The 25430-nt window shown below is 33.1% G+C and overlaps 1 protein-coding gene across 1 annotated transcript; it reads left to right on the top strand.

Annotated features, from left to right (window-relative positions):
• The first annotated feature begins 1672 nt into the window (after nt 1-1672).
• Nucleotides 1673-23568, top strand: LOC115889266 (inositol oxygenase). Its single transcript, XM_030909207.1, has 7 exons — nt 1673-1906; nt 4040-4223; nt 9002-9210; nt 10638-10774; nt 18444-18578; nt 19814-19912; nt 23163-23568. The coding sequence occupies exons 1-7, from the start codon at nt 1895-1897 to the stop codon at nt 23269-23271; spliced, it is 885 nt and encodes a 294-aa protein (XP_030765067.1). The 5' UTR covers nt 1673-1894; the 3' UTR covers nt 23272-23568.
• Nucleotides 23569-25430: the final 1862 nt, after the last annotated feature.

Here is a 25430-nt window from a genome sequence, read left to right as displayed (position 1 = left end):
ACCCCCGAGAGCGATCCGAACAGTACAGCGTTAATAGACTCTTAAGATGAAAAATTAGAAAATTAAATTTTAAAAATATTCCACAAAATATTGGCCCGTATTAATAAAAATGAGCAAAATCTTCTACTTGCAAAACTTGAAGCATATGTTATATAGTTTATGAATAAAAATGTAAGTAACAGGTTTTGCTCAAACTTGTATTAGATGAAGCATGAGCATCGACTCACATTTAAGTATTTGCTCAACTTGTTATGAATAAATTGTATGCTTTGCTTACTTAGTTGAGCATATGCTCCAAAATTTTTGCATCTCGTTAGTAGGAGATGCACCTTGCAATAAGCTGGTCATAAGATGGCAGAATTCGTGAATTTACGTGCACAGAAGCAATACAAAGTGCGAAGGGAAGTTAATTGGCGAGATTTTAAATCTCTTTAGAGATTTCAAGAAGAAAATGTATATTGGATGACAACGTACTTTTTGGGAGAAAATCTTGAAAGAAGAGGAGGCGCTCTTTCTTCAAATCATAAAATGAAGGTTTTCTTGAGATATATGGCCAATCCTGGATTTCAGATGGGTGTAGCAGAAGAATTGGGGATCACTCAGTCGACTGTTTCAAAAACAATTTCATTTGTAATGAACAAAATAGTTGAAAAGTCCCATTTATGTATCAAATTTCACAACCCAACCCAAAATAAACGAAGCACAGCAAGCGTGGCGAAAAATTTCTGTTTCTAAGTGCTATTGGAGTGATTGATTGCACGCACGTTCAGATTTTGAAACCAAATCAATACGGTGATGAAAACACAAAATTTTTTTATTTTTTTACATCAACAGAAAGGGATTGGCGACTTTAAATGTGCAGGCAACATGTAACTCAATGGAAATGTTTACTAGTGCTGATGTTAGTTGGCCGGGTTCTGTACACGACGCAAGAATTTGGAGAAAATGCGATATACGTGTAACTATGCAACAGTTTGGTTTGGCAGTACTACTGGGTAATGATGGTTATGGCTTAGAACCGTGGCTAATGACTCCGTTTAGAAACCCTAATAAAGCATTGGAAAGAGCTTACAACAGACTATTTAAAACAGAAAGGGTTAATTATTGAAAGGTGTTTTGGCCAACTTAAGCGCATTCCGGTTTCCGGTTTTGAAATATATGTGCCGAGTTAAATTAGAAAAAGTTCCATCCGTATTATTTGTTGTATCGTGTATCTGAGGACATTTTAATTACATTTACAATCAAAACACGGTCAAATTAATGCAGACGCAACTCGAGTGTACGTTAATTTTTGCAAATTTCGACAGAAATGACTAGGCGCAAATGCTCATTTTATTGAAGCAAATGCTCTTGAGTATAAGCCAATCATTATTCATATCAACTCGAGTAGATGCTTATACTCCGACTTGTTACTCTAAGCTCTTGCTTCCAAGCATTTTGGAGCGTTTGGTCATATTCATGAGCATTTGCTTTCTTTTTATTCATACGGGCCATTGTTTCCATTATTAACCGCCGCGGCGCCGGCGGTTAATAATATAATAGTACGGCGCGCCGCGCCGTACAGCAATAAAAATACATATCTCAATGTTTTGAAGGATGCTGGTGCACTCTGTATAAAATTGTTGGTACGTGCGGTACGTACTATCTCTCAAGGGGTCAAATTTAATATAAAATAACAAAAACAGCAATACATACACAGCGATATACCGGTCAGATAAACAATAGATTAAATTGAAAATTTTACACCCCGATAAGACCATAAATATATAAAGTGGTGTTGAATAATTTAAAGAATCAGTTCGGTATCTTCAGTGGACAGATCTAGAACTGTATTAACGATATTTGTTAAAATAAAAATAATTGGATAACTTTTTCCCCCCGTGCTTTTATAAACATGAGAGTACTCGTAAGTAATTTTTTACATATTTTTTCGTGCTTCATAGCAGAATTTTATAGGTGTATCGTCAATAAAATAACATATTTGTTTGGAACGGTTAGATAGATACCAATTAAAATATAAAATATAAAGTTTTATGTTTGGATTTTATTGAGAGTTAAATGAAAATTACCTGTTTGTAGTTTAAAATAAGAGCGACTAAACAAAAAAAAAATAAATTCAATTAGTTCAAACCAATTAAGCATTTTGTAGAATTTTAATATATATTTTTATGTATATTATGTTTTTTTATTTAGCATAAAATAAATGTTAGGCAATTATCATTAATAATAAATTTTATACTATAATAAACACAACCAAACTAATATGGAATCATCTATTATTTTTCATAATTTATGAGACGTATGAATATTTTGTGTTTATGAATAAAACTCAGTCCTTTTTATGAAATTAACCAGAAGTGTCTACTAGCCCCAGCAGGCAAGAGAGAAAAGACAGGCAGAAAAGAGAGATTTTCTTTCTACAATCTGTAAGAAAGTATATACCTGAAAATCTAAAAATAATGTATTTCACAGAGGATTGGGCCAGCTGCTGAACTGAATGAAACAGGAAGTCTTAAAGTTTCTCAAAACCGTGATTCAAAATCGTAGCATATTCAAGATCAAAAGTTATCGATAATGGAAATAAAACAGTAGAACTCTGAAATGCTTTTTTGCTTAAATTTTGTGAACCACTGGATCTTTTCTGTATTTTCTTTCATGTAAATTTAATCTACTACCTATGTTGTCAGATTATCAAGAAATTATGTTTTCTTAACTTAAAACTAAAAAAAATTCCAAAGATTTCTTCAAAAAATTCCAAATTTTCCAAAAAAAAACTGATAGGCGTGTTTCTGAGGCCGAAATATACTACCAGTTAAAATACTTGCACTTATTTCTGGGACACCCTGTTGTTATTTACTGGGACACCACCACTTGTTATTTATTAATATATAAAATATGTTTCTTCTTTATGGTCATTTTGTTTTTGTGGATTCGGGCCGGTTGCCTGTTATTCCCGGGTCGGTTTCCACTTCCCCATCCACCCCTGACTGTAGGCTTGGTGCATTCTCCGCCGGTGCTGCCAACGCCGGAAAACTAGTAAATAACGAATACATACAAATACACGGATTTAAATTGCGAGTAAACAAAAAAATTAGTATATAATTATCAAAATAAAAACACTAAATCACCACAATACACCAAAACACTTTTACTTTTACACTGGACGCGCGTTTCGCTAACCATGTTAGCATCATCAGCAGTTGATTATAAACTGTTCATCATCAGACACCAAAGGTTCCAACCCTCAACTGTAATATATAATTATTCTAAAAGTGTTAGAAGGTGTAATTTGTGAAAATTCTAAACAAAAAAATTAAAAGGTAAATATTTTGATATGTATCTTCCGAAGGTCTAACTTGCATTATAATTTACTATTCCAGTTAAAAAAAATTTAGATGAGTGCAACTACGGTAACGAGCATAGTTTTATTACCGGTTTTGCTAGTGGGGCATAATTGGAGCTATTTCGACTATAACGAAATTTTTTAAAGGTACATAATTATAATTTTAGAAGATGTCGTAAAACATCTAATCACTAGTTGATTAAAAAAATATACTATTAATATTGCACAAGTTATATTTCATCCTCTCATAGTATATGTCCATTTAATTTTTTGATTATGTAACGAGTAACGAGCACTTAGTTTACTCACTTGTTTCATCGAACTGCTTGAATCCATTGTTGCTATTGATCAAATCGGTGTGAGAAATTATGAAGCTATAAAATGGTTGTTTCGGGAGAGTTGAATATCCGAGAAAGTTGAGTTATTGAATGTTATTGCACCCAACAACGCCCTAATTACGCTCTCCTTTACGCGTTAACATTTTTTGGGGAAGTTTTATTAACATTTGAAATTGTCACAACACAACAAGACACCTAGTGGGTATTCTTTTTCACTTATTTTTTACTACCCGAAACAGCGACATCACACAAACCTCGTACCTTTGTGTTTTGTCGTTTTAATTAATTAAGACTCTTTATTTTTCAAAAATCGTTCAAAAGTCAATCATAAACAACTTTTTATATATATTTTTTTTAGAGTGAAACTAGTCCTGTTCATATCATCGATCCTTCTGAACTACTAAGGCCAGAACCAAAGTTTGCCACCAAAGATATAGCGGCCTTTAGAAACTATGCCATCGACGAAGAAGATCCGATCCAAGAAAGAGTTAGAAAAACCTATTTGGAAATGCATACAAATCAAACAGTAGACTACGTAAGAAGTGAGTACCAAAAGATAAACACCTACATTCTAATAAGCTTGACTTGGTCTTTAATCGTCTCATCTCCATTATTTCCCTGATAGTTTAAAATATAGAGTACAACTACAAACTAATAAATAGAAAAAATAACAACCAGTAACTTTTTAAGAAGTAATATAAACTTCCGAATCCAAAACTCCTATTTTCGGCAATACGGAATTTCTCGTTTATGAGTCGAGATACAAAGATGCAGCTTTAACATCACCATGCTACTTTTTATGAAACTAATAATGCTACACACTAGAGGTGGGCAAAGATTGAACGAGTCGTTCATTTGAACGAGTATTAAAAATGAATCGCAAGATTCGATCCATTGCCAGCAATCTGCTTCGTTCAATTGAATCGTGACCAGCACGAATCCATAATTGAATCGGATCACAATGCGATCGTGCGTTCAAAAAGTCGTGAGAATTGATTCATTGCTTACAATACGGTTCGTTCAATAGAATCGCGGCCAGCACGGATCCATAATATTTGAACGATGAGCCGTAAAAAAGAATCGTGAGAATTGAATCGGATCACAATGCGATCGTGCCTTCTAAGAGTCGTGAGAATTGATTCATTGCTTACAATACGGTTCGTTCAATAGAAATTATTATCCCGTTTCTTAACGTACTCTAGAAGATTTAGTTGGCCGAACCTTTCTCTTTTTGGTTATCTTATATTTTATATAACGTCTTTTCTTAAATTTTTTTCTCTATTTTTTCTCACTGACTGACACTCACTGCCAAAATGACACGCTTTTTTATCTTTAATTTTTTGGCATAGGGTATAATCGAGGGTATAATTCACACTTAATATCTGCACAAAACTTAATATTGATATAAGTATTGACCGTGTCAGGCCAACTTTCAAATATTGATAAAATATTGACAATATTATTGATCGTGTGAGGGCCGCTTAATATTTAGACTTAGGCACCAATATTTAGACTTGAACAAAAGCCCAAAACAAACATCATGGGCATAAAATGCAAACGATAAGAAAGTTATTTACAAGAAAAAAACTTATTTATACTGTGCTTAGTACGGGAGTCTGTAAGGTATTTAATTTTCACGTTAATATTTTTGATAAAATAATATTACCGACTATTATTTAATGTCGGACTAAAAGATGAAAACGTGTTTTTATGCAACTCCAAATAAATATTGTTGGCCTCTGCTCAATGTGATAAAAAACGGCGTCAGCGATGGTTATAAAATGAAGATCGCTGTCATTTTTTAATATGTAAAATTGTGTTGGGGAATGTCATCGATGTTTATTTCCAAGCTAACAAGACGCCATTTTTTTCGATGATGCGGTATTATATACTATTTATATACGTTAGAATAAACCCAGCAGAATCTATGACCTATTCATTAGTCAATACCTGTAATTAACGACATTCATAAAAATGCTTTTGTCTTGAACTAAAGTGTTTCATTCCATCTCAAACAATACGTTATAAAAGTATGACAATGTGGCAATTCTCGACACCCTTCGTATCTTGGTTGTGTTATAACAAATCGAAAAGGTGAAAACTGTTTCCTGTAGAATTTTTCACGTAAAATCCAGTGGCGTAATTAGTTTTTCACTGGGAACTGTCATTTTGGAAATATGTCTCAAACTTTTGTTTTTTTTTAATGGGACCCTATATATTATATTTTAATTTTATGTCTTGTTGTGGGCTTTCTAAAAATATAATATGCTCTATATTTAATTTTATAAATAAGTTAAAAAATCATTATTTAACTTTTTTGAAAGAGTGATATTTCATTTAATTTAACTAGATAACCAAGCAGTGGCGGATACAGAGGGGGGCCCATGGGGCCCGGGCCCCCCGCCAAAACCTGTAACTTGTGTTAAATATCAGGCTTGTGGATTAAAAATGGCGCCCTAAAAAGCCTATTCTACATTACTTTTTATTTTGGGCCCCCACTAAAATAAATTCCTGTATCCGCTCCTGTAACCAAGGTACCAAGGTATATACTTAACCAATGAACGTAACGTTACAATTCTATATCAAAGGAATGCAGAAAATTTCAAACATACTTACGTATATACCGGGTGCGTCTCAAACGTGGCTCACCCTTATAACTTTTTTATTTTTATAGTTAAAAAAACGAGATTTGGTATGATAGTATATGACATAAATTAGGATTGAATGACGTATTCAATTGTTTTCGGTCACTTCCTGTTTCACCGGAAATGACTACAACTTTTGATTATTAAATGGCACTCTCGGTATTTTTTTACTTTATTCGATAAAAAATAATACTCCAAATAAAATGACATATCATATGTCAACTTTTGACATTTTCGCATATGATTTATTTGAAATAATAACTTATTGCGGTTCCTAACGAAAATTTTACTCGAAATACCAAGTGTGTGGTATCAAATTATTCGTAAAAAAAATGCTTATTCCAATTTTGCTAATGAGCCACCCTCGTTCCATTTAAAAAAGTTGAGATATAATTAAAAATACGATTTCAGCGTTTTCTAACTGGCCAGGACAAGACACTAAAAACATTAGACGATCCAATCTATTTTTCCAAGCCTCCTTGATTAAGAATTAGTGTCTTTAACCTAACCATGGCACTCTAGATTGAAATTTAAAATACAATTTTTTATTAAGCGAGAATGTCAAAAGTTGACATATATGTCATTCTATTCAGAATTTAATTTGCTATCGAGTAAAGTAAAAAAATACCGAAGGTACCATTTAAAAATCAAAAGTTGTAGTCATTTCCGGTGAAACAGGAAGTGACCAAAAACAGTTGAATACATCAATGAATCCTGATTTATGTCATATACTAAAGTACCAAATCTCGTTATTTTATCTGAAAAAATAAAAAGTTATAGAGGTGAGCCACTTTTGAGACGCACCCGGTATACAATTACGTAGAATAATATTTACAATATAAATAATAAAGATACTAAATGTACTTTAAATAAAACAATAATAAAACCCAGAAGGAATTTTACAGATGTTTACAAATGTCAAAAGTTATCACCAGTAATTACCAAAAATATTACTTATTGATGTCACATTGCAAAAATATTTACTTTATCAAACACGGGATAAATTAGGATTTACCAAAAAAATACCAATTTTTTTTGTCACAGCAATCAAAATTCATAGTGTTTCTAAAATAAATTAATATTATAGGAGTAAAAACGGAGCTGGAATATTAACAGAATGTTACCTTAAATGTGGTAGACATTAATTCAGTATTAAAACTAAAAGAATTTCGGGCTTCCATTGTCTTTATTTTGCTTACACAACGTTTCGATCAGAAGTAAACAAATCCTTAGTCCAAGTCCTAAAACTACTAAGCTTATCTACTGCCGAACATTCATCCGTGAATTAGCTGAGTGCAGTCAAGCATGAGGTTCTCCACTAAGAATACCTGCATTGGAGCGTTTTATGAGTGGTTGCCATATCGTTGAAATTTCCATACTTGGATTGTTAAAGATTTTATTATTATTGTTAGAAATCGGTCTCTTTAAATTTGCGCTTTTTCCAATGGGATTCTTTATGTTTGGTTGGATTGTTTCTTTTGTGTTATGGGTACTTGGACCACATAATATGATCTGCAATGCCCGACTTCACTGTTTCACCTCTTTGCGTATATTTTTTAAGTTCGTCAAATTGTACATGTAAAGGACATTTTTTGTCTCTCCAATATACGACTCACCGCACTGGCACGGTACCTGGTAGATGCCATTAGAGGTCATTGGTAGATGCACTCTTTTTCTAGCTTCACTTGGAGCAACAAGGGCGTCACGGCACTTCATAGGATTATATCAAATGACTTAATCACCATTAAATCTTGGTGCGATTCGAACCTCCTGAGTCCCAACATTTCTAAAACTAAAGCTTTGTTTTGTACTTAACAACACCACCATTAACGTCGTAAAATCTGTAAAATTCTTAGGACTTGTTATTAGACAATTCTCTAAAATGGGACATGCATATCGACGCTTTGTCGAAAAAATTAAGCTCTGCCTGTTTTGCATTAAGATCTGTTTCCAAGGAGCTTACCTTGTCAGTGGCTAGAACTGTTTATTATGCACTTTTTGAGTCGCACCTCAGATATGCCCTTCTATTCTGGGGTACGTGCTGTGCTACTCAATTTGACCGCATTTTCAAGCTCCAGAAGAGAGCTGTTGGATATTCACTGGGACTAAACAGCAGAACTCATTGCAGGATTTTTTTTTAAATTAAAAATATTAACTCTTCCTTCCTTATTTCTATTTGAATCCATTTGCCTAATACGTAAGCATGTATCAGCTTCTCAAGAAAGGCCATCTCACACTTATACACTTTAGCGGAGCAAGATCTTTATCTACCTACCCCACGTTCAGAGTTAGTTAAAAGTTCAATATTATACAACTCGAAAAAAATGCAGAATCACCTGCCATTTGAAATCAAATCCATAACATCATTTTCTTAATTTCTACGCCGTAAATGACTTATATTTTGATAATCGAATTTGATCTTGTAAACACTGGTCTAATATTAGCTATTACTATATTTACTATAAACTTACTAAATATTTTTGAATCTTATTTTTATTTTCTTATTCTTTGACATTGTAAACATTTATAAATGTTATTTTAAACAATAAGACTGACAATGTAATTTGTATACTTGTTTTGTATTCTCTTTTGTTTGTTTACTTTACCTTTGTCTACAAATTGTAACATTTTTTGACAATATTTTTTTTACATTTATTTATTCTTAAAACTTACAGAGAAGATCGACCTATGGTGTAAATTCGACACTTTCAAATCTACCATGAAGGACGCCCTCATCAAGCTAAACGAACTGGTAGACGAGAGTGATCCAGATGTTGACATCCCCAATATCGTCCACGCTTTCCAAACAGCAGAAAGAATCAGGAAGGATCACCCTAACGACGATTGGTTTCAACTCACTGGACTTATCCATGATGCTGGAAAGGTACATTGAATATTCATTGTACAGAGTGTCATTGAAATGATGTAAAAAAATCGGGGGGTGATAGTACTACTAAAAATAATAAAAAAAAGTACCTATAAGTATAGGGCGGAAAATGCATATTAAGGTAGTTAGGGGCACTGAAAGGGTAAATTTAAAAAACGGTTGTTTTAAAATTCGCGGCTTAAAATACGAGATAAAATTTCGAAAAAAAAATTCTCTGCCAAAAATTTTGTCCCTAAATCAAATGGTGATACTGAAAAATTATTTGGAAAAGTGGTTTCGTGAATAACTTTTTTGAGGTTATTTTTTTTGCAACGTGGGTTAATTTTTTGAAAACTACTTACTTTTTCCTACAAAAAAGGTACTCTTGTTGCACATCGCCCAGAGCGATGGTTTTCGAGAAAATTGAAGGCAAAGAGTTTGCTCTGATGGGTTGCTAACTGGTTAATCAACATAAACTTATGAAAGTTATGGCGGTTCAAAAGTAACCAAGTAGTTATTAAATAATTAATTGAAAAATTAAAATTTCATGATTTTTAAAACATCTTATTGCTTTAAAAAACGAGATAATCCAATTACCAAAATTCATTATTAAAATAATGCATTCCTTAATTCATTCATAGTAAATGTTCAAAGTGACCACCATTCATTTCAATGTATATAGACATCTGATCTTCTTCTCCACGATCTGCGTACCCTGTGGAATATCCTTGTTGCTGTCCGAATTTGATTGGAACAGTCAATAACGCATTGCCGTAGTTGCTCTTCAGTATTATTCGGCACTGAGAAAACCAAATTTTTTTAAAACCAAAAAAGATTATTTCATTTTTAAAGCAATAAGATGTTTTAAAAATCATGAAATTTTGATTTAATAACTACTTGGTTACTTTGGAACCGCCATAACTTTCATAATTTTATGTTGATTAACCAGTTAGCAAGTCATATAAAACCCTTTACCTTCAATTTTCTCGAAAACCATCGCTCTGGGCGATGTGCAACAAGAGTACCTTTTTTGTAGGAAAAAGTAAGTAGTTTTCAAAAAATGAACTCACGTTGCAAAAAAGATAACCTCAAAAAAGTTATTCACGAACCAACCCGCTACCCTTGCAAAAACTACCCTTTCCGCTTTTCTAAATAATTTTTCAGTATCGCCATTTGATTTAGGGTCAAAATTTATGGCAGAGGATTTTTTTACGGAATTTTATCTCGTTCTTTAAGCCTACAATTTTAAAACAACCGTTTTTTAAATTCACCCTTTCAGTGTCCCTAACTACCTTAATATGCATTTTCCGCTTTATACTTATAGGAACTTTTTTTACTCTTTTTAGGAGTACTATCACTCCCCGATTTTTTTACACCATTTCAATGACACCTTGTATACTGGAAATGATATAGCTCTTTATTATGTTAAATCTGTCATATTCTAGGTGATGGCATTTTATGGTGAACCCCAATGGTCTGTTGTAGGGGATACCTTCGTAGTGGGTGCAGATTGGGGTCCTAGTATTGTTTACAGGGACACCTCGTTCCACAATAATCCAGATGGCGATAATCCAAAGTACAAGTGAGTTTAAAAAAATCAAATTTTGATCTTCATTTTGGTTGAAATAGTTATTTTGTTTTTTCTAATTTTAAGTTGCCATAAATGACGGTTATATTTTAAATTATATATCACTGTAATCACAAAATTTCAATCTATTTCCGTATTGTAACGGAATTTTAAGTTATGTCTTTATTTTCGAGAAAATTTAGTCCAAACGTAAGGAATATTTTGTTGATGTTTGAACATCAAAATCTTAAAAATAAAGAAGTTGTCTAAAAATGTTAAATGATGATAATGATAGTGAAACAGCTTTTAATTGAAAGTTTGTTTAAAAACTAACATACATACATACTGCCATTACTCGCTGATGAGTATTTGACACGCATCAGAAGATAGTCAAGCAAGGCGATTTCTTTCATGAGTCTTTCTGTGACTGAAAAGCCCGATACGTGATGTTATCTGTCTACCGCACACCGGACATTCAAAAATCTCATTGCTTTATTGCCTCTTACTTTTTGGTTGTCGCTGTTAACTGAGTTGACAATTCTTCTCCAATGAGTTCTATTGTGAGCTGCTTCTTCCCACTCATTCTGCATCTTAATCCCCTTTAAGTTTTCTTGGAAAATGTCCTTGTACCTTTTGAGTTGTCCACCCGGCTTCTTCTTCCGTCTACAAGCTCACCGTAAAGCAGAGATTTTGGTATGCGGTTTTCTTGCAGTCTGCATACGTGGCGAGCACATCTTAAGCGGGATTTTCTAACCATGACTCCAATACTCTCGCAGTTAGCTTTTTCAAGGACCGATACGTTTGAGACATGATGGAATCATTTAATTCTTAAGAGTTGTCTAAGGTGTCTCTGTTGCAACTTGTTTAATGCGTTCATGTGTCGGCAATAGGGCACCCAGGTTTCGCTCCCATACAACATGGTGGGGATTATTATTGCTCGGTACACTGCAAGTTTCGTTTTTGTAGCTCAAATCAAGTGAAGTTGTAGAAAACCCTGTCTTTTAATTTCCAGAACGTTCTTAAGGCACTGCTAATCCTGTGCTGAATTGCACAGTCGATATTGGCCTTTTGCGAAATCAAACTGCCGAGGTAATTGAATTCCGCTACATATTCCAATAGTTTTTCTCCGATTTTTATAGCATTGTTGTGATCTTCTGGGGGAGTGCACACGATTTTAGTTTTGCCGATGTTTAGCTAAGACCCAAAGCCTTGTATGCCCAGGTATATATGTTCAAGAGTATATATACTATATATATATAGAGCGCAATCATCAGCATATTACTAACTAACACATGAAAGAAGTCCTAATATAGAAGTTCAGTTCTAATTTTTCGGTCTGTCTAAAATTTTAATATCAATAAATTGAGCTGGAAAATTTAACATTGCTAAGAAATTCTCAGCTTATAAGCTGGGCATTCCTTGCGTGCTAATGCAAAACTAAACTTTTCCGAGATGAAAATTTTAATATGTGTGTGAAAGTGCGTGTGTGTTGGTAAATGGAAAACTCCGGCGTTCTCGGACTGAAAGGATAATATGAAACCGAGGATATGGAAAGGATTTAGAGGCAGCGCGAACCGAGATTAGGTCAGTGTTAGTCTAAAGACTGTGTTGGAAGGAATATGGAAATTGGAACGGGAAATTGCAGGAGCAAGAGGTGTAATATTGCCAGAGATTAGACTTTCGAAAAAATTTTAGGGAGTTTTGTCTAGAAAATAGCAATAGCGGTGGTTTCGCAAAGCCGGATGGCAACAGTAGTTTTGACATAAGAAACGTCAAAATTTGATGCCGTCTGTGTGGTGAACCGATATTTTTGCAAATAGGTATAAATAATTAAAAATAATTATTTACATACAAGGTCAAGTTTCCTTTATAATCTACAAAGTCCAAAGTCCAGTACCTAAGTAAAAATTCTTCACACGCTGAGAGAAAATCCCAGGAACCATCGAACGTTGGCCTCATTTCGAGGTCAGTAAACAAAATTTCATATTAGAAAAAAATACTCCAATTAAAACGCACGTAGCCATCCTAAAAACGGTGGGGACAATAGATTCTTCGAGAGTAGTGGCAAGATTTTGCATATAAACACGGGTCCAGAAGTTCATAAAAGTAGTCTTTGGGCCAATATCAGTTGCAGCTCGTCGTAATGCCCAAATGTTGACCGTTTTTTTTTTTATTTTTTTTTTAATTTAATAAGTGAATATTCAAGTCGGGACTTTGTCGGTAATATTCAAGTCGGGAAAAGTGTTTGAACGTAATGTAGTAGATTTTTTAAGAGTAAATGAAAATATTCGGTCGGAACGGAAAAACAATAAGATTTAATTTAACATAAACTATTAGGTCGGGACTTGGACAACTAATTGTGTTTAATCGGGAAAAACATTGCGAGAATATATTAACGGTCAAGATTCGGCGACTGTAAAGATCAAATTCTAACCAGCGCGGCGCGTGTGGATAAGTTGAGAAAGGTCGGTATTTAAGTGCTTTCGAGTACTGGTGGTTTAGTTTAATAAATATTTTGTATAAACACACTCCAGAGTTTTTCTGTGTTAAACAAAGAGGTATAAAATACCTGATAAATAAGCTCCCTTTTCAACAAGCCAAAATAGTACAAGAGCAGGAACCCAATAATGGACTCATCTGGTGGAAGATAAGAAGAAGAGTGTTTTTTGTAAACGCCAACGGGGGAATTGGGAGAAAATAAAGTAAGTGAACATCTTCACCAGGGTATGACTAAGGATTTGATATTAATAAAAAATGTGGGTCGATTTAGGCATAATTGGGGACGTGCTACATTATGACGCCCTTGACGTTTCGAACCGATGCATCTAAATGGACGAAATCATCAGGATTTTCCTTAATTTTGGGTCGATTGAGAGACGAGCACACGGAAGACGGGCAGACGGAAGTAAGAAGAAGTTTCACTTCAAATATGCGCACATAGTGCACACACATTTTTTTTATGCTGAAGTTGCATAGTCTGCGTTAACCGCGAGAGTCAGGTTGAGGTCATAAAGCTCAACGTTTGCTCTGGTGTAATGAAAGAGCTAACTGGAATGATGAGTGGCATACTGCGATGTTCAACGATGAAAGCCGCTTTTGTCTTCGTACTGGCAGACGTACAGTTCGTGTGTGGTGACTAAGAAATACAAAACTTAACGACCGATATGTTCAAGAAGGGCATCCCTTTGGAGTTAGAGGTGTAATGGTCTGGGGTGGAATTTTCTACAGAGGCCGAACGGAATTGTATGTCTGTGAAGGTACAATGACAGGTGAAATTTATGCTGACGACATCATTGAAGAATCAAGGAGGGCGTCTTATAGGCCTATAGCAATGTAAACCTGCTTTTTTAGTCGACTTAAGACCGCCCGAGGAGTAATACTTACTCTGCTGGCAGCCAAAAGGTCCTGACTGAATAACGTGTAGTTTCTTGCAGGATCCATCCTAGCTCCTCTCATTAAGCTTCGGTCCTCCCTAGCATTTATCGACCTTGGTCTACCCTCCCTATGCCTCTCCATGACAGATCCAGTCTCATTAAATTGGTTTTTAAGTCTAGAAATTGCACTTTAGGTGACTTTAAATCGATCAGCCACATCGATCTGTCGCGCACCGCCAAGAAGCAACCCGATGGCTTGATATGCTTCCTCTACTGTTAAATGACATATATTCAAATTATCGATGACAGAATAACCACAATATCGCAAACTGCCGCTTAGCAACACGCAAACAAATTCTATTCTAAACAAAAATTAAATGTACCTACCTTTAGTACCTACATTTTTGATGATAATGCTTTTTATTTGTTTGGGTACTCTTTATGTTTACAAACAGTATTTTTTTAAACACAAATGACATAGGTATTAATAGCTATAACACATTTTTTCTGAAAAATTTTCTTCCTAGCGAAAACACAATATTTTTAAGTTTTTTCGATTAGTTTAGTTGAATATTCAATGCAGTAGGTACGCAGTTATTATTTTATCGCAGCAGGAGGCAGTGAACAAACAGGAGGTGGCAGAAAATAATTGAATACGTCAATCAATCCTTATTTATGTCATATACTAACATATTAAATCTCGATTTTTTAAAGTTATAGAGGTGAGACAATTTTAAGACGCACCCGGTATAGACAATATAAGTTCTACTTGAGGTATATTTTTCGAGTTTTTAAGTTCGTAAAAGACAATATGCGGCTTCATTTCGTTCTTACTAGGTGTATCAGACGCAAAATTAAAAAGTTGTGGTCTGACAAAAAGAAAAACACGCAAAACAAATTTTGCCGCGTAGATACAAAAGTTTAGAGGGGAACAGAGTGGGGAAGTAAGAATCCACTTAATTTTACATTAGATAATAAAGATTTTACACCTAGGTGGGGCAAAAAGGGTTGTGAGTTGGAAGTTTGGAATTTGATTAGGCTTTTGTACAGGATAGGATTAGAAAAATTGCATAATATAGATTTATTACTGAAAACTTATTCTTCTGTCGTTTTGAGCCATTTCTGGCTCCAATTCAATCAGCAATCGACACGAAAGAGAATTAAAAAAGATTGGCTCAAAACTGACGACTAAAGAGACAGCTTTATTTATTTGTCAAATTACATAGAAACCAACGCCAACCCAGCACAATATTTTTTCTACTCGTAATAAATTCCTTGAAATAATAATTTCTGAATATTTTTTAAAACGTAACTCACTATGGAAAAAAATATTTGTTTTATACACGGCGAGAAAATTGCATTATCGTCTCCCGAAATTAATCTTTTTGGTCGACGATAAAATACCATTTTATCGTCTTGTATTAAAAATAATTATTATAGGGCTGAAAAAAAGAAAAATTCAATGTTGACATTATTTTTCGTTTTCTGAAAAACGGTAATAGACCGCCAAGAAAAACAGGTTCAGATTCGTAATCTACGACCTCAAAATAAGGTGTATGGTGTATACCTACCAATTTTGGTGAAAATCGGACCATTTCCAGTTTTCCCAATAATTACCGATATTAAATATAGAAAATATAATATAAAACATTTTCAAAACACTAAGTTACCTTTACTGCTTACTACCTATACTAATTTCAATAATCTCTTCGACGTCTCCGTTTACGATTGTTACGTTTTCAAGCTCTACCATAATTAAACCACATCTCATAACTCCGACTTCTCCATTCGACCACCTTTTTCGGTCTACGGATTTCAGTGAAAAAGACTCCCAGATACGGTCCTGTGCCCCTCTGGCTCGAAACTAATTTCGTTACGAGGCTGCGGAGGAGAAGTTGCGCGACTTGCCATACTTGCAGAAACTTTGTCATTTCGTCGTTAAACACGGGAGAGAAAGTCGAAGCGCGAGGAAAGGTCGAAGGGCCGTAATGATAAGGCGACCGCTTATAATAATTAATCTCTTCTAAATGGGTCGCACGAATTCGCCCTCGTGTCGTCTAAATACCTACGTTTTCTGTCCCATGTCTCGTATACTTCCTTCCTTTCAAACCCTAATTACAATGACTACGCGTCTTTTGATATCCAGCCAACATCTTCTACATATTTCGTGTATCCGCAATGAAATCTGGAACACTGGCCATCGCATATTTTCCCTTGGAACTATTGTCTGTGTACGGCACAGATAGGGTTATCAGATGATCACTTGTACAGGATGGCGCCTCTCATACGTCAAGGTGAACTCCAAGGATAACGGTAGTTTATATCGAATTGAAATTTTGGCAGCGTATGTAGGTTAACCTGGTTAACTGAAAGCATTTTATAAAAATATATAGAATGATACACGGTGTCTACAAAAAAAGTTACGCATCAAAATTGTGTTTTTTTCTAATGGAACGCCCTATATATTAATTGATTTTCGGATTCTAGGAAAAAAATAATGGTGAGTTTTATTAAAGACGCATATACCTAAAATCTAAGGATTTTGACAGAAAATGAAGAATAAATTTTAAATTTCGATAACAGCTACCTAAATTTTAGTTGACCTTGTATAGCCTTATATTTAATTACAGTAACCATTGTATGTTAAACCAAATTAAAAGTTGACCCGAAAAGTTATGCCGGGTGAGACAAAATTAATATGGAACATTTAAAAGCAAGTTATTCTTTTATTTTAAATGGAACACCTAGTATATTATTTCGGTATTCAATGGGGAATTTATATATCTTCAAAATTTTATTAAAGTTTCCCATCCCTCAGACAAAGATTTTCCTAGATATTTTAATTTTTATGATTTTGCGTCAGTAGATCTTTATTATTTGAAAAAAATCAGCGGGTGGCTGTGATATACCTTTCGTTAATTTAACAAAAATTAAAGATTATAGAGTAAAATTCTCAACGGCAATAAAAAGATACACGTTTAAAATTTTTAAAATATATTTTAATTATTACATAAATATATTTTAATTATTACATAATTTATTAATTATTACATAATTAAAACTAGATATAAACCTATAATTAAATGTAACACAAATTAGCTAGATGAAATCAAATGCTCATAATGCTTCCTTTCCTATTAACTGCATAAAATGATTATCTTTTCAAAAGGATCTTTTCATTTTAAAAGGCATATGTAGAGTTCTACCTCGAAAAGCAGCTACAATAGTTTCTCTCATGTTGTCCACAATAGTTGGTCGAGTTTTTTAAACACTCTCTTTAACATATCCTTATAAAAAACCAGACTAGATAAAATCAGGAGCATTTAAGTATTCTATCAATTGGTGAATGCACACTGTATTCACCAACTAATAGAATCATTTCAATTATCTGTTTGCATTTTCGACAAATTTCTGAGATTTTTTTTGTGTTTTAACTGACACAAAATGATAACTAGTTATTAAAGTTGGACTAATTAGACAGCTATGTTGAAGTAACGGCACACATATCACAGCCACCTAGATTTTATCAAATAATAAAGATCTACCCAGATCAAATCATGTAAATGAAAATATCTAGAAAAATCTTTGTTTGAGGGATACGCAACCTTAATAGTATTTTGAAGAGACATGAATTCTCCATTGAATATAAGAATAATATACTGGGTGTTCCATTTAAAATAAAAGAGTAACATGCTTTTAAAGGTGACCAATGTTCAATATTAATTTTGTCTCACCCTGTATAACTTTTTGGATCAAGTTTTAATATGATTTAAAGTAAAATAGTTAATTTAACTACATATTAAGGCTATACTGGGTATATTCGAATTTAGGTAGCTTTTATTGTAATTTAAAAATTGTTCTTTATTTCTAGAAAATGTTAAATATGCCAAAAACCTTATATTTTAGTCATATACTTCTATTATAAAACTCACCTTTATTTTTCTCCGAGAATCAGAAAATCAATTAATATATACGGCGTTCCAGTACAAAAAAACACAACTTTGATATGTTACTTTTTTGGGGACACCCTGTAGAACTCTCTATATTTTTAAAAAGTGCTCTGAATTAACCTACATATGCTCACAAAATTTCATTTCAACACAACTGTACACCCCGGGCAAGCCTTCCCAAAAATCCGAACGTCATAATTTTTTTGCGATAAGAGTAAAAAGAGTAAAAAAAATATCGAAAAATAATCGAAAAAAAACAGTGTCAGCGATGGCTATGAAATGAAGGTCGCTGTCAATTTATATGTTATTTTTTTTAACACGTTGTTTTTGTATATTTAAAGCGAGTATTTTATTTTTCAGCACAAAATACGGAATGTATGAGCCAAATTGTGGACTGGACAAACTTGTAATGTCGTGGGGCCATGACGAATACTTGTACAGAATGCTGAAACATAACAATGCTAAACTGCCTCCACATGCATTAAATATGATCAGGTAAAATATTTAACTTACATCTCTTCAAAAAAGTTTTCTGGGTATTTCGCCGCTGTAAAAAAATCTACTACAATAAAAAACATTTTTTGTAAACACAGCTACGTTAATCCAACACTGACAAATTGGTCTCCGTTGGATTAACGCAGCAGTGTTTACAAAAAATTATATAAATATATAAATATTTTCGTATAGGCTTGGTGCATTTCAGTTGATTTCAACAAATTCCGACCGCAGCGCACTTTACGGCAGAAATCAGAAATTATCAATATATAGTTCAAGCCGTTGCGCGTCATGTCGATCGCATTAAAATAATATTGAAATGGGAGTTTTGTCATAATATTTAAGTATTTTAGTTTTTTGCTAGTGCAGTTATTGAGGCTATAAAACACTCAGGCACACTCAGGTACGAAGTTTGTGTGATGTAACGCTGTTTCGGGAAGTAAAACATAAATGAAAAAGAATTCGAACTAGGCGTCTTGTGTTGTGACAATTTCAAATGTTAATAAAATTGCCTAAAAAAATGTTAACGCGTAAAGGAGAGCGTAATTAGGGCGTTGTTGGGTGCAATAACATTCAATAACTTAACTTTACGGATATTCAACTCTCCCGAAACAACATTTTATAGCCCCATAATTTCTTACACCGATTTGATCCATAGCAAAAATGATTCAAGTAATTCGACCTATGAGTTCGACGAAACAAGTGAGTAAACAAAGTGCTCGTTACATAATCAAAAAATTAAATAGACATATACTATGAGAGGATAAAATATAATTTGCAATATTAATAGTATAATTTTTTAATCAACTAGGTAGTGATTAAATGTTTTATGAACATCTTCTCAAATTATAATTATGTACCTTTAAAAAATTTCGTTATAGCCGAAATAGCTCCAATTATGCCCCATTAGCAAAACCGGTGATAAACCTATGCTCGCTACCGTAGTTGAACTCATCTAATTTTTTTTAGATTATAATGCAAGTTAGACCTTCTGAAGATATCAAAATATTCAAAATATTTACCTTTTTATTTTTTTGTTTAGAATTTCCACAAATTATACTTTGTCACACTTTTGGAATAATTATATATGTACTATTTTTTTAGTTTACTCGCCATTTAAACACGTGTGTTTGTATGTATTCGTTATTTAGGATATTCTCCGGCGGTGGCAGCACCGGCGGAGAATGCAACAGGCCTATACTATATGTTTCTATACAAGTTTCATATTATTTCAGATTCCACAGCTTCTATCCATGGCATAGTGGTGGTGATTACGGACATCTTTTAACAGAGAAAGATCAAAAAGAGACCAAGAAATGGGTACTTGCATTTAAGTAAGTAGAAGAAAAGAATTAATAACAACCTGTAAATTTTCTAATAAAAAAATTGGCGCCGGGAGGCCATACTAAAATATGTGAATAAAAAGTTGGTAGGCAGTTCTTTTAGTTTCAAAGTAAAGGATTTTTTCCAATTTTGATCCGCCGTTATTTCCCCTATAGGGTCGCGTCCAATGGGAGTTTGGAGTTCTCCACACGGATTTTCTCAAAAACGGACTACGGAAACACGAAATATCTTAAAAACTGCGACTTTGACTGATTTTGATGTTATTACAAATTCTGTTGCAAATATTATTCCTAATCTTAAATTGAAAACCGCGTTTCGCTAGCTACTGTAATTTTGGAGTTACGATTTTTAAAAATTTTAATCCCCTCCCATACCCCCTTACCACCCCCCCCCCCCCGCCCCCCACGCACACACCAAAAACTAATGGCCAGATTCTCGGGTGCTACAGTATTTTTGTGCCAAATTTGGTTAAAATCGGTTTAGCAGTTTTTGAGTTATCGTATTACAGACGGACAGACGGACAAACAGACACCATGAAAATATTTTGGATTTAAGTCATTTATGACCCAAATAACTAATTTTGAGTGAAATTAAAAAAACTTTTTTTTGCCGATCGTAATCTTAATAGCCTACCATACCAGACCTGTTGGTATGGTCGGCTAATTAGATTTACATTTTATCAAAAGATCGACATTTATTTAAGGTTATTTTTATTGGGTGTTTACCATATTATTGATTAATTACCCCTAGTTTTTTTTAAAAACCTAACTTGTCTTTCGCTTTTTTTTTCGCAAATAAATCGGTGAAATGTGTTAAACTACTAAACAAAAAATATGTAGGGTAATATTATAAAGATATAACAATAATATTTGTTGGGGAACAATAAAACCCAATATTTCGTTAAAAATTTAACGCAAAAATTATGTATTAAACTTATTATTTAATTAAAGTCAAAAATGGAGTTAAGCTTGATTTTCATGCATCCGTTGTCCGACGATACGTTGATACGATATTAATTTTATTGGATGAATGTAAAGGCTTCGATTGGTTAACCATTTCTTAACCATTTCTAACCAATCGAAGTCTTTAAATTCAACCAATAAAATTAATATCGTACCATCGTATCGTCGGATAACGGATGCATGAAAATCAAGCTTTAGTAGTTAGTTAGCAGTTAGCAGATTAACACGTTTCACGACGACATGCCATAATGTTAATTTTGCATACACCATTCTTACACATTTATATCAAAAATTTAGCAAAAAAGGGCATATGTAATCTGAACGAAATGCGATGGTGTAATATACAGGGTATCTCGTTTAACAAGATATATTTTATACCAATATCTATGTCATTTTCTTCAAAGATAAAAAAGTTATAAGGGTTATAGTTAGTTAAAAGTAGGACAAAATAAAATGAAAGGGCTCAACTTTCGTTTAGCTGAAATCTGTTATATAAAAAATGACTTTATATATATCTGAACGAAATGCGATGGTGTAATATACAGGGTATCTCGTTTAACAAGATATATTTTATACCAATATCTATGTCATTTTCTTCAAAGATAAAAAGTTATAAGGGTTATAGTTAGTTAAAAGTAGGACAAAATAAAATGAAAGGGCTCAACTTTCGTTTAGCTGAAATCTGTTATATAAAAAATGACTTTATATATGCATTCTAAAAGGCATTAGGAGTACAAATATAAAATTTTCCTGCGGAAATGCGTCATTTTCATTTTTCGGACTTTAGTATAGCCGAAATCTGTTACTTCAAAACTAGTCTTCGGGGTGTGTTTTAGACATTTTTCTAAACATAGAAACACAAAAAAGTGTCTGCGGAAATGTTTTATTTTTATTTTACATAAAAAAAATGCTTTGACTTTAGAATAGCCGAAATCAGTTACATGAAAAATGAACTTATATTATTTGTTTTATACGAGCCTTTACGAGCAAAGAAATACAAAAAAATTCCTGCGGAAATGTGTCAATGTCATTTTGTACACTTTGTTTTTCATACATTTTCAGTTTAGAAGCTTACGGGACCCGGGAGCGAATAGGGGTGCTGGGTGGGGTAAAACATCTTTCGGAGGAATAACAATTCTCGTAGAATAGATAACATAGGTTCTTGTAAACTATGAGTACCTCGGAATGTTGCACTTATTCTTGTTTTTTATTCAAGCTTTACGTAAATAAGGCTGATTCAAAACAAAAAATCATTGGATCATGCAGTTTTCTTTTATATTTTAATAATTAACTGTAATTTTGCAAAAATATTAGATTGGTTAGGATTTGGGTTGCTTTGGTTAGCTTCTCTTTGTGGAGGGTGTTAAGCTGTGGTTTTCATATTTTAATAATTAACTGTGATTTTGCAAAAATATTATTATATTGGTTAGGATTTGGGTTGCTTTGGTTAGCTTTTCTTTGTGGAGGGTGTTAAGCTGTGGTTTTCATATTTTAATAATTAACTGTGATCTTGTAAAAATATTATTAAGTTTATTATTAGATTGGTTAGCATTTTAGACACTTTTAAATTATTTTTTTTGGTTCAAAAGTGATAAAAAGATAATTTTTTATGTATTTATGCTTACAAAAATGGAAAATGAAAATCAAGCATTTCCGCAGGAAATTTTTTATTTTCCTGAGTTTGCAAACGATCTAAAAGGCAAAAATATATTTATTTTTTATATAACTGATTTCAGCTATTCTAAAGTCTATTAAATTTCCTCGGAAAATGGATACAGTTTATTTCCGCAGGAAAATTTTTATTTTCCTCAATTCGTGAATGCTTCTAAAAGGCAAAAATATATTTATTTTTTTATATAACTGATTTCAGCTATTCTAAAGTCCAATGAATTTCCTTAGAAAATAAAAACAGCTTATTTCCGCAGGAAAATATTTGTATTTATATGTTCAGAAAAATATTAAAAATAAAATGCAAAATATATTTTTTTATAGCAGATTTCAGTTATTCTAATGTGCGAAATTTGGAAATTACGCATTTCCGCAGAAAAATTTGTGTTTTCCGTGGTTCACATTAGCTTGTTAAAGACAATTTTTTTTTGTAATAACTGATTTCAGCTAAACGAAAGTTGACCCAATGAAAGTACTTTAACTAATAAGCGTAAAAAAATAATACAAATTTACTTTATTTTTATGAACTTGAAATAGGTATATGAAATATAGAAAATTAAGCTAAACGAATAGCTATATATACTTATTTTACTTATTTTTTTTGTTTCAGTCAATATGATTTATATACCAAAAGTACCACTGTACCAGACATCGAGGCCCTTTGGCCTTATTACGAAAAGCTCATTGACAAATACATCCCAGGAGTATTAAGCTGGTAAACAGATGTACAGATAACCCGACGTTAAAACGATGACCAGAAAGAAATTTAATATATTTTAAATATTAAATCCCATATTTTTGAAGCATTATTAAATTCGATCTAAATTATATACTTGACATATTTTGTTATTTTTGTCAATTTATTGTTAAAGTTAGTTTATAATTATATGAATATATTCTAGGATTAAATAAAAATTAACATAAGTTTAAAATGTACTTAAACTATTATATAGAAGCCTTAAGACGATGGATGTCTTTCACCGGTTATATTATTATTATACATTTTTCTTGCACAATTTGGAGTATTTAATTGTATACCTAGAAAATATTTTTTATTGGTCAGTTATATTCTGTACTATTTTAAAAATTTTGTTTAAAAACAAGTATTTAAACGTGTTCATAACACCATTGCTTGTTTTAATCTTGTATTATACGTTTATTTAAAATTGTTAAAACATTTATTTTTACAAAGTTATTACAATCCAGAACAGTTATTTCCAAATACGTTTTATTATTTCAAATTAATTCAAAACGTATTTTCTTGACTTTTTAAATTGGATACCATGAAATTTAATATACATGTCGCAGGCGTATAGAATAATCCGGCTTTTTGCAAAAAAACTAGGCATATTATAAAACGCCGGCTTTTTACACAAAAAAAGGAATTTTTACAAAAGACTACAGTCACTTTGCAAAAAGCCTAATCAGAATTAGGCATATTAAACAACGATGATATTTTCTGTACACTTCTGCAAAAAGATTGCCCGTTTTCAGTCATTTTACAAAATTCCAAATCGAGAATCGAGGACAGGCAGATTAAAAAATGATCAAAGTTTAGTCAGCTATGAGCATAAGCATAATGAATAATTTACGCTTTAATAAAAATACCCCATATTTTCCTATATAAAAACAATAATTATTTATGTCAAAATTTTATTATATTTAAACGAAAACAACTTGAATCCTTTTTCATAAAATTTAATTATAAATAACATAATTTTAAATACAAAATATTGTTACGGATTCCGTGGGTCCACTAATTTAAACTCACGATAAAATACTTAACGAATTTATTTTCTCACTTTATACACAATTACTAACTTATAACACACAACAAACTAACTATTTATAAGATTCCTTCACCAAATTGTCCGATTTTCAATTTTCACGCGGTATATTCAAATTTCAAAAACTGTCTCAGTTGTCGATGGCTCCGGCTTATATACTCTATTGACTGCTTCTCGAAATTTCCCCAATTCTCGGAAAGCGTACTTCTTCATACCAGACAATTCCATTGTCTGATTCCCTTACTTCTCGACTTGACTAAAAGATGGCGCCTGAAAAAGTCTTTTAATTTCTGGCGGATACGTTGCGGTTGTGCAGGCAACCAGTAATACATTTTTAATTTCTGGCGGATACGCCATTTTTCTTGACATTGCCCCTTCTCAAATTTGATCGTCCCGATCAAGGTTTCCTGTCTGGTATCTCTCAATCGATCCAGATGAACTACTTTCATCTTACTTCTAGGGCTGCGTTGAATCCGGTACACAACATCATTTATCCTCTTGATGACTGTATAAGGACCTTCCCATGCTGGAGTTAACTTTGGGGACCTCCCTTTCTTGCGCTGTGGGTTATATAACCATACCATATCGTCCTGTTGAAATCCCGTAGAATTAGCTCTGAGGTCGTAACGAGCTTTCATCCGGTCACTGGCTAGCGTAATCTTACTTCTCACGGCCTTATGAATTCCCAATAACCTTTCCTTCAGTTCATCCGCGTAGTCCTCTACGTTCGTGGTGCTGTCGTCTGGTGATCCGAACACCAAGTCACAAGGCAACCGTAATTCTCGACCAAATAAAATCTTCGATGGTGAAAGTCCGGTGGTGTTGTGAACTGCACTTCTATATGCCATTAGGAATAGTGGTATATGCTGATCCCAATCTCTTTGATGTTCATCCACCATTTTCGAGAGATGTTCTTCAATGGTCTTATTGAATCTCTCGACCATCCCATCAGACTGCGGATGTAAAGCTGTTGTCCTAGTCTTGTGAATACCAAGCAGATCACACATCTTCTGGAACAGTCTTGACTCGAAGTTCCTTCCTTGGTCAGTGTGAAGCTCTAAAGGAATTCCAAATCTACTGAAGACATTATG

This window comes from Sitophilus oryzae, unplaced genomic scaffold (assembly GCF_002938485.1).
Source record: "Sitophilus oryzae breed Bouriz unplaced genomic scaffold, Soryzae_2.0 scaffold_813_pilon_pilon, whole genome shotgun sequence".
Taxonomy (NCBI): Eukaryota; Metazoa; Arthropoda; class Insecta; order Coleoptera; family Curculionidae; genus Sitophilus; species Sitophilus oryzae.
Note: the sequence above shows the minus strand (reverse complement) of the source record. Positions and strands in the feature narration are given on the sequence as shown.